Consider the following 14,243-nt stretch of genomic DNA (forward strand, 5'->3'; position numbering starts at 1 on the left):
TCATGATTTGATGATACGTGGAGACGACTCCTTGAATGCCGTGAATGAGGGGTCTCCCCATGATCACGTTGTATGCAGATGGAGCATCTACGACCAAAAATTCGGCCATGATATTCCTAGCTGCTCGGCCTTCGCCGATGGTGACAGGAAGTGTAATCTTCCCGTCAGGATACGATGAAGAGCCGTTGAATCCAGACACCGGGTAGGGTGCGGGGTCCAGGTGCTCGGCTCCCATCCTCAGCTGGTCGAACGCTCCTCGGAAGAGGATGTTCGCCCCGCTACCGCCGTCGACGAGGGTCCGCCAGACGTTGCGGTTGGCGATGCCCAGAATGATTACTAGTGGGTCATCGTGGGGGTATACCACCCCCTCACAGTCTTCGGCTGTGAACAGGATGTTCGGCGCCGGTGACTGGGACTGCCGAAGCTCAGCCTGATGAATCTGATGGGTTAGACCCCTCAGTTGGCGTTTGGCTGTGCCTCGCGAGATTCCCCCGGAAATAACCAGGATGTCGAGGGACTCCTTGCCCTGAGGTCCCTTATCCTTCTTCCGAGCGAAGTCGAGGTCCTGCCGAGAATCTTTTTCAGCTTTTTTCTCCTCGCGCCTGTCCGCGAGGTATCGGCTCAGGTACCCCTTGCGGACCAGATCCTCAATCTGGTCCTTCAGCTGGACGCAGTCCTCGGTGCGATGTCCGGGTGAGTCATGGAACTCGCACCACTGGTCCTTTCCCCTCGTCTGATGCCAGGGAGGCAATGGACGAGGTTTTTTGAATCTCCCCTCGTCCTTCGTCGTGCTGAAAATCTTAGCACGGGGAAGGGAGAGTGGAGTGTATGAATCGTACCTTCCCGTGTAGGGAAAGTGTCTTTCCTTCTTCGGCTCGGCAGCAGAGGACGGTTCTGAGGCCTTAGCCTTCCCTTTCCTCTGCGCCGAGACTTCGGGCTGCTGCCCTTTCGGCTTCTCAATTCTCGGACGAGACTGAGACCTGGATCTGTTCCACTCCTCGGCTCGGATGAACCTATCCGATGCTTCCAAGGCTTCCTCCAGGGTCTGCGGGGGATGCATGACCATGAAGTCCAGGAACTTTCCAGCTTGGAGGCCGTTCCGTAGCGCGAACACGGCCAGGCCTTGATCCAGGCTTGTGATTCCGGATGACTCGTTGCTGAAGCGAGTCAGATAGTCGCGGAGGCTCTCGTCCTCCGCCTGCTGCAGACTCATTAGCTCTGCAGTGGTCTTCTCTCGGCGGTTGGCCGTAGAGAATTTGCTCTTGAACTTGTTGGAGAGGTCGTTCCAACCGGTTATGGAGCCTTCCTTGAGCCCTTTGGTGATCCAGGATTGGGCAACACCTTTGAGGGTCGTAGGAAAGTATTTACACCAGGTAGCCTCAGACCTCGGGTTCAGATACATGTGCCCCTCGTAAGAGGCAATGTGATCCTTAGGATCTGAGGTACCATCGTAAGTAATATGTGCCGGGATTTTGACCGTTGGCACATGCTCTTCCAGAATCCACTTCTGGAAGGGCGAGTTCGATGGAACCATGACCGCCTTCTCCTTGTACCCAGCCTCAGGGACCTCGCTCCCTCCTCTCTCAGAGGTGGAAGTGGTTTTCGTCCCCGGCTGAGACAAGGTTGGGTGGGGTCCGGTATCCTCTGGGAAGGTGAGGCGGCTATGCACACTCACCTCCCTCGAACCCAAGCGTTCGTGAATGCTTCGGCGGGCGAATTCCGGGTCCTTGGAGGGCCCCATAGAATTCTGAGCCTCAGAGTGGTCAGAGGGTTGAGGGTTCCTCCTCCTCTCCTTACTGGAGTTTCGGGTGTCCCCTCGCCACCTCTGGCCGAGCTGTCTATGTGGTGGAACTTGTCCACCATCATCCTGACCGATCCTCCTTTTCAGGTTTCTCGGCTGGTGATCATCAGGCATCTGGATTGGAGCCCCTTGAGCTTTAAGGAACTCCATGCAGATGGCCACTGCTCTGGCCACTTCCTCGGTGGAGGGTCCGGAGGGAGGAGTCTCCTGCGGATGTGACCTGGATTGCACGCTATGGCGCGGCGGGGAGTTCCTCGCACCTGAGCCACTCGGTCTCGGGGATGGCCCCGGCTGCCGAGTGTGGTGCGAGGTGTTCTCCTCCTGGAGGCTAGGACCTCTTGAGGCTTCCCTTTCCGGAGAAATGGGGGCCTCCGATTCGGAAGAGGCTTGCTCCGGGGAGGGATAAACCGGCTGGCGTTCCCTCACCGTAATCCGGCCTCCTCCCTTCTTAGCCTTCTTGGAACTCTTTCCACTCTTAGTCATGGCGACTGCCGGAGTGTTTGATGACTGACGCGAAATTTAGTAGCGTTCCCCACAGACGGCGCCAAATTGTTTCGGATGAAAACAATCGAATCTCGGAAGATCCTTTTATCTTGAGGGAACTTGGTCTCGGTCCGAACGACGCCGGAGCCGAGGGTTTCCTGCACAACAAATACACGTAAACTAGCCTCGGGGGGGACGCCGAGGAAGGCCCCTCCGATGCTTAAGTCAGTATATTAGAGAGAGAAAGCTGTGCAAGAGTTTAGTTGCTTGAGGCTTATTGTCTTTGTCTTTGTCTTTTTTCTTTGTCTTACCCTCCCCAAGAATTGACCAAATTGTTGGCTTTTATACCTTGGCTAATGAAGGAGGCGGATTGGGCCCGGAAATCAGTTGGGCTGGGCCAAGCTGATTGGGCCGTTGACTGACCTTGACATGGCTTTGAGGATGTTGATTTTTGACTTTAGCATATTTGGAGAGTTGAACCTTTGCCTTGGGCTTTTAATTGGATCATTCAGTGACCAGGCCCAATTGGACTAAATTGGACCCAAACACTAGCAATAGTAACGCCAATACTAGAGCCCAAAATGCTGGTTTCAACAAACTCTTTTCCATGCCTTATTGTAATCTTTAATCTTGGTTTTTTTGTCGAAGTTTTTTGTTAGCTTAAGTAACATAATTGTGACTAATAGTGGATGGTATTTATATATATGCTTTATTAAGTGTTATGGAGTGTAAATTTGTAATTTTTCTCTAAAATTATTACAATGTAGGTGAAATTTTGGGGCTTAAGAGTAAACTTAGGAATTATTAAGAACACTGAAATAGGTGAAAATGTGGTGCTCTTGTGAGTGAATTGCGGAAATCTTACAGTTATATATATGTTACTTTTTTTTTTTTTTTTTTTTTTTTTTGACAAGTATATGTTACTTGAAAAAGTCAGAGTGTTGTTTCTTTCTTCTTGGGAATTCAATTTTTTTCTTATTTTCCTTTTTACTTTCAATGTCATTCCATCATGTGTTTACTTTGATCTCATTTATATTGACATATATAAACAACAAATATTATTAAATTAATCTTAATGTGATATGAAACCTCTTTTGAGCCTAAATCATATAATTATCCCTTATGCTAAATAAAAATCACCACGCATAACACTAAAAGTTGTATCGTCCAAAGCAAACACCCGAAGTAATGTCCAAGTCAGACACTAAAATATCATTACAATATGTTTCCATATACATCTTATGGTACTCCCTTAGTTTTTTTTAATGTTAGTCTCATTTACGTATATCGATATAAATCTTTGATCACAAATATTTTTAATCTCACACTAGTAAAAATTATAAAAATTAGATATTAATAATGTACTCATCGAGACAAATAAAACTAGATCTCATATGATTATATTTGTTGTTATATATAGAGAAAAATATAGAAGATTTCCTCTAATTTTTTATAGTCAAAAGATTCTAAATGGGACTAACAATATGATACGGAAGGAGTATAATATAGGAAAAATAATGAATGATATTCCATTTTTACATATAGTGATATTCTAAGCCCCAATATATGTCTAATTTGTTGATCAATTGGCAAAATTGTAAATAAATCAACAATTTTGTTCAATCACCATGACATTTAATTTTTGTAAATAAATTAACAATTGTGGGATCATATCTAACAAAAAGTTGTTGATTTATTTACATTTTTGCATTTGATAAACAAATTTATAAACTTGTATTTTCTCATAATTAAAAAAATTTGGCGTGTTTAGCTATCAGCTATGATGTCATGTTCTTACTAATTAATGAGAAGCTAGTGTGATTATTGATAATTACTTATTAGCCTCAAATAAAAAGTACTGTTTTCTTTCTCTCCTCCTTACTACCATAACTTATTAAGATTTTTTAAAAAAACATATTAATGCGATTTAATTTGTTAAACTACTTATAGTTATAAGTTGTAAAAAAAATCAGGTGCTGGGTGTTGCATTAAAAAAACTGACTTTGTAAGAAAATGTTACATTTAAATTATGGATATTAGGATAGTTCTGCAATGGCTATAATAAAAATATAGCTCCTATAATATTTTAATATAAACCGTTTATTTTAGATATCTAATTTTAGCCATCGTTTAAATGGACTTGGATTTATATTTATATATCTTTAAAGATTAATGTAAACAATGCAGTCCAATCCCCAAATTTTGATTGTTGGTTGGCTCGTCGATCATGATTTATCAGCTTTATTGTTTGGCATTGCTGTGGTTTTCTGTATTTTGGTTTTTTGTTTTCAAAATCATATGATATATATCATATAATGAATAAAAAATTAGTCAAACTAATTAAAATCATGATAATTTTGAAAACTAAACTGACAACAGAAAAGTGGAAACACCTTTTTCTTGTTTCTTGTTTTTGGTTTTTTGTTAAAAAAAACGATGCCAAAAAAATTTTGAAAATCATTTGTTATATTTTATTTTTGAATTAAAAAATTATGTCGCCACCTAGATAAAAGTAACGAATTAGATTTGATATATCTAAATTTTTAATGCCACGTAGATTATAATCCACAAATTAATTTTTTTTAATGAAAAAAAAGTAAAAATAAAGGAAAAGATCAATACTACGAGTATAAGAAATCCAAAAAAAAAATATACTAAGAAATATTTAAATAATAAACTATTATAATAAAGTTTGATACCTATCATTATAAGATAAATTTTGATAGTATTTATGATAAGAAATACAAATGTTCGTTAATTATAATTAAATTAAAATTTGTGATACCTACTATTATAAATTGACACATCATATGACACAAATAAAATTTCGTATCAATAAAAAACCCCATCAAGCGAATTTTGTGTTAATTTTTGGTCATCAATGGCCGGGTAATTTTTAGCTTAATTTTTAAAATCCTATGTTTAAATTAATATTTTTAATTATTCCTTACATTGTATTAAATTGGGATACTCAACGATTATATGTTTATGTTTTATTTACTAAATATTTTTTTACATGCAAATCTAACACATCATACGACACAAATAAAATTCCGTATCAATACAAAGCCCCATCCAGCGAATTTTGTGTTAGTTTTAGGTCATCAATGTCCGGGTAATTTTTAAAATCTTATGTTTAAATTTATATTTGTAATTATAAGTTATATTGTATTTATTTAGGATACTTAACGATTATTTGTTTATGTAATGGCATACGATTAGATGTTGTATACTTAATATATGGATGACTTTGGTTATTTTTGGAGATGATGAAAAAATTCCAATGCATAGATTTGATTTTATATCGCAACAATTTTTTATTTATTGGTAAATATATTGATTTATTTTATATAAATGTAAAGATTTAATTTATATCAATTTCAGTTTGGCTAACATTTCACGGTTCAATTTATCCATTGATGTAGTAGGTTAGTTGTGGACGAGGTTGGTGATTCTATCGAAATAAAATATATGGTAAAACAATGAATAATGATTTAGGATTTAAATTATTAAAAATTTATCATTTCACATTAAAGATTTTATATAACGAAAAAAATATCATATTTACAATTTATTTATATTTAATAAATTCATTATAACTTATATTAAAAAAAAATATTAAACTTTTGTAATTTTGTCTGAAATCATTAAATACAATAAATCAAATAATTAAAAATCTCAGATGAAAAAACCGTGCATCGCACGGGGTTCCATCTAGTTATATACTAAAGGCGAAACTTGGAATGACACTTGTCATTTCATGGTTAAAAATTTTCTCAATTGCTAAACATCGCCCGCGAATCTCCACATAAAGCCCACAAAATTAGAGTGAATTGTCACTTTTGCCCTCAAAGTAAAAAACACAATTTCTTCTCTCAATTCTCTACTTCCACTTTCTCTCTCTAAAAAACTTTCCGAGCGATGTCGAGGCGGCCCGGCAAGGAAGTGGCGGCACAGGCGGCGGGTGGACAGCGGTTTTCCGGCGAGAAGGTATTTTTTATTAATTTTGTGTTTAAAAATTAAAAAAAAAAAGGTCGGAGGCGGTGGCGGCGCCTAGGCCAGACGCCACCACCACGGCGGCGGCGTCTAGCCCAGACGCCACTACCACGGCGGCGGCGCCTAGGCCAGACGCCGTGACGGTGGCGGTGGCGTCTGGCCCAGGCGCCAGAACCACGGCACCGGCGTCTGGCCTAGGCGCCGCCGCCGTGGTAGTGGCGTCTGGGCTAGACGCCGCCGCCACCGTCACGGCGTCTGGCCTAGGCGCCGCCGCCTTTTTATTTTTTTTTTTAATTTTTTTTTGGTTTTAAATTTGAAATTTAATTTTCGAAAATAATTATTTTTTTTTTGATTTTTTTTTAAATTTGTTTTTCTTTTTTTTAATTTTAAATTTTATGTTTCTGATTTTTTTTTTATTTTGTTTTAAATTTTGTTGGTTTTTTTTAAAAAAATTTTATGTTCCTCTTTTTTTTTTTTTTAATTTTTAATTTTATGTTCTTGTTTATTGTTCTTGTTTTTTTTTTTTTTGAATTAGTTTTTTTACTTAAAAAAAATTTTATGTTCCCTTTTTTTTGTTATAAATTTTTTTTAAAATTTTGATGTTCTTCTTTTTTTAAGTTTTTATAATTTTATATTTTTCACTTTGTTTTTTCCAATTTGTTTTTTTTGGGTAATTTTTTTTTTTGCTTTGTTTTTTCCAATTTTTTATTTATTTATTTATTAGGTTATTAATTTTTTTATTTTTAGGTTGTTAATATTTTGTAATGTTTTTAATTTATTTTCCATCATATGTATATTGTTTTATTTATTTATTTTAATTACTTTTTTTATGTTTATATTACATGTTTATATTGCATATTACATGTTTTGTTATTTTGTGTTAGGCATCGTATTTTCGTTCTGGGGCTGGGAAGAGTATGGACATTATGAGAAGTACGATGAACTCAATGGAGAGCTCGGGGCCCAGACACGTTAGATCCCGTGGTATTTCGGCCTCGGCTCGTAGAGAACGGGTGCACTATTCTGAGGATGATGAAGATGATGATGGTGATGAGGAGGAGGAGGAGGAGGATGCAGATGAGGATGTGGACGATCAGAGTGGACCATATGATGATTACGGTCCATTCAGTCAGAGGCTTGATGATGTGTATGAGACACGTAGGGTAGACGTGCGTAAGGGTAGAGATGGTAGATTTGTTAGTAGATCTGGCACATCATCTGCGTCCACTGTGTCTGCGGTTAGCAGAAAACGGTCGAGGGCCGTTAATGATTCTTGGGTGGTGAGGGGCGAGGTGGCTGGGGGACCTATAGACGGGAGTGTGATTCCTAGCTTTCTAGGACACATCGCTACCCGTATTTGGGAGGACCAAGAGCGGGCTTTGGATAGCGGCATTTTGAAATGCCAAACCCGGGAGAGGACTTGTAACTTCTTGTGTAGTTGGGCTGAGGCTTGGCCGGAGGAGAGCGAGATGGTCGGCCGATTGAGGGCCACTAGAGTGAGCCACCTTCCTGCCACCATGCATGAGAGGATTGACTCGACGCTGATCACGGCTTTCGTTGAGCGATGGCAGCCGGACACGAACTCTTTCCACCTTCCGTTCGGTGAGATGACGATCATGTTGCATGACGTCGAGGCCATCCTTGGGATTCCCGTAGAGGGAAACCGAGCATCTGTTGTCACAGATGCGGATCAGGCAGATTTATTGGCGGAGCTGTTGGCGGTGGATAGGGCTGCGCTGTACACAGCGGCACTTGGTGTGTGGGATCACGGCGGTGTTAAGATCGCAGCAGTTTTGCAGCGATGTTTGCACCCCACTTCACGTAGGACGCAGGACACACAGCTGGCTGCATATGTTTTTCTTCTTCTCGGGTGTACCTTGTTTCCGGATAAGAGCGGAAACAAGCTCAGGCCACGCGACATAGTTGACGCGTGTGAGCCCGACAGAGTAGGCCAGTTTTCTTGGGGGTCGGCTACATTAGCGTACATGTATCGCCAGTTAGGATTCTCGAGCCGGGCTGATGCGGCAGGTATCACTGGATGTATGACGTTGTTACAGACGTGGATATACGAGTATTTCCCGGCGTTTCGACCACACCGCGACCCGGTTCCTATTGGGGATGGCCAGCCACGTGCCTGTGCGTGGAGTCCGCGTGTCGAGAAGAAGTCCATTGACCGCCTGCGATCGATACGGTTATTGCTTGACAGGATGTCCCCATTAGAGGTAAAGTGTTTAAATTATTTCTACTTTTATAGTTTGATGTGTTTATTGTATGAATCTTACTAATTTTAAAAAATGTGCAGGTGAACTGGATGCCTTTCGGCCAGAACCCTAGTAATAGGGTACCCAGGACCCTCTACACGGGACTGATTCAGTATCGTGAGATCGTAGAGGCGTACATGCCGCAGCGCTGTCTTCGCCAGCTTGGATATGTCCAAGTTGTTCCTCCTCCACCAGCATGGCCCAGTAAGGCCGTCCGATCTGCGTCGTTGAAGGAGTACGTCGTCCAATGGCCGGCAAGCATGATTGGCACGTGGGAGCAGTTTCCGATGGTTGCCCGCATATGGATTGAGCAGTTGCAGCGGCCGCCAACTGGGGTGGCTGCCATGTGTGACCAGCACTACATGGAGTGGTACAACCGGCACTCGCACCCGAGGTTGATCAGAGACGTCCACCACGGCGACGACGCCGATGATGATGATGTGCCACCGCCCACTGCCGTGGATGCGGTACGTCTCATAAAACATTTGTAGTTGTGTTTTTTTTCATATAATACGTCTCATAATACGTCGTTATTGAATTTTATGTGTTTTGTTATGTGTAGTGGATGGGAAAGATGACGCAGTTGGGACACAGACTTTTTGAGGAGAGGGACAACATGACGACTGCAACAGGCAGAGCTGTTATTGATGAACTGGAACGGGCCCTTGAGCAGTGGCAGTGGGCGTCACAGAGAGATTATTGATATGTCGGCAGTGCATTTATAAAACATTTTCCTAGTTGTTTGTAAAAGTTAACATTATCTGTTCTTATAATTATTATTTTAAGTTCTTAGAATTTGACATTATATTTTTAGTTTTTATAACTTTTATTTTAAGTTGTAATTAGTGGGCATACGAAAACTAAATACAGGTTCACATTTAAATGGGAAAACTAAATACGAAAATTAGAATCCGAAAATTAAATAAATGGGAAAAACATAGCAATAGCAATATTAGGTCACATAGAAAAGGCCACTAGATTGTTCCACTGCTGCTGTATAGGGTTCCTTCCCTCTGACCGTTCAAACCTCAATTTATGTCTGACGTTGTAGATGTGTCTTCGGTTTGGCTGGTCTTCAGGAAATTTCTCCAACGCAGATGCTAATATTTTAGCAGGCTTCACTTGAGCATCACTCATTTCTTTTACAATTAGTTTCGCAGCAGGACTTAGGCCACTTAACTGTCGATGACCCACTTCATATGCGATCATCTCATGGTTGTGATACCCCCATTTACCGTAACTCTTCACTTCCCAACCGTCACCCCTTTGCTGTTGTCGAACCTTTACTCTGAACTGACACCCACAACCTTTCCGCTTTGTATCAAACCGAATCGCTTGACTGAAATCTCGTTCCTCCCTTTTGCGATAACGGTCGCATCTCAAAATGCGATCCATTCTACCATCCCGTTGAGATTTATGAGTTGCTACTACTAAACAAAAACCTGATCTAATTGCAACCTGTTTCGCCCAATCAACCGCTTGTTGAGCATCTTCGAACAGACCATCGTGTACAAAAATCCCACTATAATCATTTCCGTCTCCACCATAATCCTGCAACAATAACATATAAATATAATCACATAAGAGTAGATTAAATTAATACATTTGACACAACATTAGCACAAAAGCAAAAACAATAATAAATTATAAACAACAAACAAAGAAATAAACAAAAAGTATTCAAAAAAAAAAAAAAAAACAAAACACAAAAATAAAAAACATAAACAAAACTTTAGATTAAATAAATAAAAATAAACCAAAAAAATAAAAACAAAAAAAAAACATAAAACGAAAAAAATTGTAAAAAAAAAAATAAAAAATAAATAAATTAAAAACAAAAACAAATTAAAACAATTAAAAACAAAACAAAAAAAAAACCAAAAAAAAAAGAAAAAAATTGTAACACAAAAAAAAAAAAATAAACAAATTTTAAATTAAATTAAAAAAAAAAAAAAAAAAATAGTGGTGGCGCCTAGCCAGGACGCCGCCACCGTGGCGGTGGCGTCTAGCCAGGACGCCGCCACCGTGGCGGTGGCGCCTGGCCAGGACGCCGCCACCGTGGCGGCGGCGTCTTGGCCAGACGCCACGGCCACGGTGGCGGCGTCCTGGCCAGGCGCCAGAGCCACGGTGGCGGCGTCCTGGCTAGGCGCCACCACTACGGTCACGGCGTCCCGGCAGGACGCCAGCCGCCAATTCGTGGTTTTAGATGGCTTCGTACCTCCTTTTCCGGCGTCAACGGCGTCTCTCCGGTGCATCTACCCGACGTTGAGGGCTCTTCGGTTTCACTCGGCGATCCAGTCCTGCTCCACATTTTTTATGAGTGAAAAATTTTATTTTCGGTAAAAATTAAAACAAGGGCAATAATGTCAACATTTTTAAAAAATGTGGGCTTTATGTAGAAAAACGCGGGCGATGTTTAACAAATCCCGGTATTTTTCTCGCCTTTTTTTACTTTCCTTTTTTTTTTTTATTTGTCATTTTTTTATGACATTCATTTTATAACCTACAATAATAGTTATTTCCATTATGACAACATATATAATCCAATTATACTCAATTATTTTTGTACATATATTTTATATACTAGGAAACTTTTAGTTACAAAAATACTAACATATATTAAAAATAAGGTATTGTAATTCGGTTTTTCTAACGTGTGGCCAAGGGCACATTTTAACACAACAAATTCCTCATTGAAAATTTGATTATGATGAATTTTAAAGGTGAATATAATTGCTTGCCTTTTTTAATATAACTATATCACTTATGATTTATTTTGTTAACAAAATTATTGGGCTCAAAATCTCAAATTTGAAAAAGATGGTAACAATGAAAATAATTAGAAAAGATTTGTTTATTTGAAGATAAATAATAATATTAAGGAATATGTTGTGTTAACACATGTCCTTGGCACACGTTAGAAAAACCGAATATAATATTATCAATATCAATTTTTTTTTACCTCCAACTTTTATCATTTGACAATAAAATTAATTTTAATTAAAAAAGAAAAATTATTTTGGTGGCATACTTTGTATAAATCTTAAAATTACATAACGTTTATAAGAAGAAAATCATTTTATTATAGTATACATAATATATATTGGAAAATTAAATCTAATTACTCTAAATATTTATGTAATTTTTTAAAAAAATAAAAATCTCTACTACTCATTAAAATATATTTAAAAAAGTTGATTACGGAATACTAATTATCCTAAATTAAAATAAAATCAATTAAATTTTCATATTATGCCGGTCAAAGTGTGTCAACAATATAAGGATAAATGTATATGAGTTCGTATGGGTACTAACCTAAGCTAATATTTTAATTTTCTTATATAAAACTGCCTTATAGCTTCTAAATTTCTATTACTATATTTATTTTTTATTTTTTATACAACCCAATTCAATAACCTTTACATATTTGGTATTGGTATAAACTAAAATTCAAGTTATTTTGTTACAAATAATTTTTTTGGATAAGTTATTGTTGAATTAACACCATTATTTATAATTTATTTGTTGTAAAATTAAATTTAATTATGACTTGCATAACACGGGACTTAAGCTAGTATATCACTATTATTACATATATTATACTAAGCTAGCCATTGATCTTTCTTCAAAAAAAAAAAAAAAAAAAAAGCTAGCCATTGATCCAAGTAAAATTAATATAAGAGACAAAGACAATAATAATGGAAATAAAACACAAATTAAAGTACCTATTTCAAAAGATTTTAGAAGGTTTCCATCAATAAATCAAGTGAATCCAAGAGTTCCCCCAAACACTTCAATTAGGGCAAAATTTCTACTGCCTATAGCTCGATCCGTTACCCTTAAGAAGTGTTTGGAGGGAACTCTAGGAAACAAGTGATGATAGACGTTTACGAACTCCATTTACTGAACCCTAAATTCATAATTTTGCTATAGAAGCAAGAGCCACCAATTCAATTATTTATAGCAACATTTTATCATGGTAAATTCCAATTTGTTGTTAAAGAGAAAATCATTTACACGAAAGCTAAGTAAAAAGGTCAGATATATGAACCTAGCCATCATAATAGGGTAGGTTAATTTGGGATACAATGCAACAAAGAATAACATGACAGTAATTCGGAATCAGGGTTCACTTGCTAATGAGTGGCTAATATACATGCCACATTTTATAATCTTAGCTTTATGCACGTATAAAATCCTCTTCATATTGCCTTTTTCAAACTTTACTTTGTTCAATGTAGAATGAAAAAGACCTTAGCTTGCATTTACCCTAATTCGTCGAAAGCTTAATAATTAGATAGTACTTCGTACATTATATCTCTTTTGTTAGAAGGCGACAATTATTGGTCAATGACATTAAAGGGTGACAATATGATGAGTTAAGGTAGAGTTTAAGCATGCTCGGTTCATCTTATGAGTCATGACTAAGTTATACTTAACTAGTCGAGGTCTATCGATTATGGACTAACTAGCGTGTATTGATCTAGTATTGTTGTTCTTGTACATGTTTGAGTACTTGTAGACTTGTAGTGATGAATAGCAAATACATATATTTTTTTTTTTTTTTTTACCTAAGCTTAATGCAATATTACATTAATTAAAACTGTTCACAGAAGTTCTACAAGTTAGCACAACATAGTAGGAAAAATCATATCAAAACCCTTGCACACTGATACTACATACCAACACAAACTTTACTAGCTAGGTCTTACAAAATGTAAACGCGTAACATTAAAAGCCAACTCTCTCCTTAATGACCCTTGATCATTGGAAACAACTTTTAACGCAACAATAATGGAATAAATTTAGTGTGCCAAAGTATGCAAAACATATGCATTCCATAATTCCTACCAATTGGGCTTTTGCTTAGGCAACAGACACAGGGATGATCCCCCGAAAAGCTGCGGAACTTGAGAGGCAAAGATACGAAATGGTAGTAACATCACGAGTTGGTTGTAATGGCCTTGTAATTTGATCACAAACAATGCAACTTCAGTCAAAAAAAAAAAAAAAAGTCACTAAATGTGACTCGGTACCTTCTTCAAAGGGTTCTCGATTCTATCCAGAGAATTGAAGAAAATTTAACTTGGTGAAATGCTATGAACCTTCAAAGTTTGGTGACAATTCGAAGTTTTTGTTGAAATTTATAAACCAAAACTCATTACAGTATGACTTTACACATTATGGTTGTAATATACTTGTATATCATTGTTGTGTTGGTTTTATTGAGTCGAGTTTAAATTGATTTAATTTTATTTCCACACATATTGCCACATAATTTATTAATGAAAAGCTTTTAAAAACAAAAAAATATTAAATGAAATCAAACTTGGTATGTACAAGCTAACTAACTAATAAAGCCTACTTAAGTGAAGTTTTTCGGAGTCAAATTCCATTCACGTGTAGAATGACTTGTACGTAATATTAAACAAATTTTAACATGACATATTGACTTACAAATATCCCGTGCCATGCACGGTAATTTTCAATAACCATTATTAAACTACGATTATAATTAGCTTTTTTTATAAACATTCTAAATATATAGTTGACAAATTTTGATGATAATAAAGGACTACAAAAGATATGTTAGATATAAAATGATGTAGAACGATTAAAATTATGTTAATAATTTTTTTATAGCTATATAAATATTTGTGTTAAACATATGTCAATTTTTTTTATTTTAATTATATTGTGCA

General features: G+C 37.6%; 1 protein-coding gene across 1 annotated transcript; it reads left to right on the plus strand.

Moving 5' to 3' along the window:
• Positions 1-7,582: 7,582 nt before the first annotated feature.
• On the plus strand, positions 7,583-9,451 carry LOC110712138 (protein MAIN-LIKE 1-like). The gene is made up of 3 exons (XM_021890569.1): positions 7,583-8,502; positions 8,583-9,008; positions 9,104-9,451. Exons 1-3 carry the CDS (start codon positions 7,750-7,752, stop codon positions 9,242-9,244), a joined length of 1,320 nt encoding a protein of 439 aa, XP_021746261.1. The 5' UTR covers positions 7,583-7,749; the 3' UTR covers positions 9,245-9,451.
• Positions 9,452-14,243: the final 4,792 nt, after the last annotated feature.

The sequence above is a fragment of the Chenopodium quinoa genome, unplaced genomic scaffold (genome assembly GCF_001683475.1).
Source record: "Chenopodium quinoa cultivar QQ74 unplaced genomic scaffold, ASM168347v1, whole genome shotgun sequence".
Taxonomy (NCBI): domain Eukaryota; kingdom Viridiplantae; phylum Streptophyta; class Magnoliopsida; order Caryophyllales; family Amaranthaceae; genus Chenopodium; species Chenopodium quinoa.

Bases quoted from the DNA above. Each gene is read 5' to 3' on its own strand.
- LOC110712138 (XM_021890569.1), top strand. From the start codon at position 7,750: ATGGTCGGCCGATTGAGGGCCACTAGAGTGAGCCACCTTCCTGCCACC. The intron at 8,503-8,582 runs GTAAAGTGTTTA...AAAAATGTGCAG, and splicing joins ACAGGATGTCCCCATTAGAG to GTGAACTGGATGCCTTTCGG. The intron at 9,009-9,103 runs GTACGTCTCATA...TGTTATGTGTAG, and splicing joins CGCCCACTGCCGTGGATGCG to TGGATGGGAAAGATGACGCA.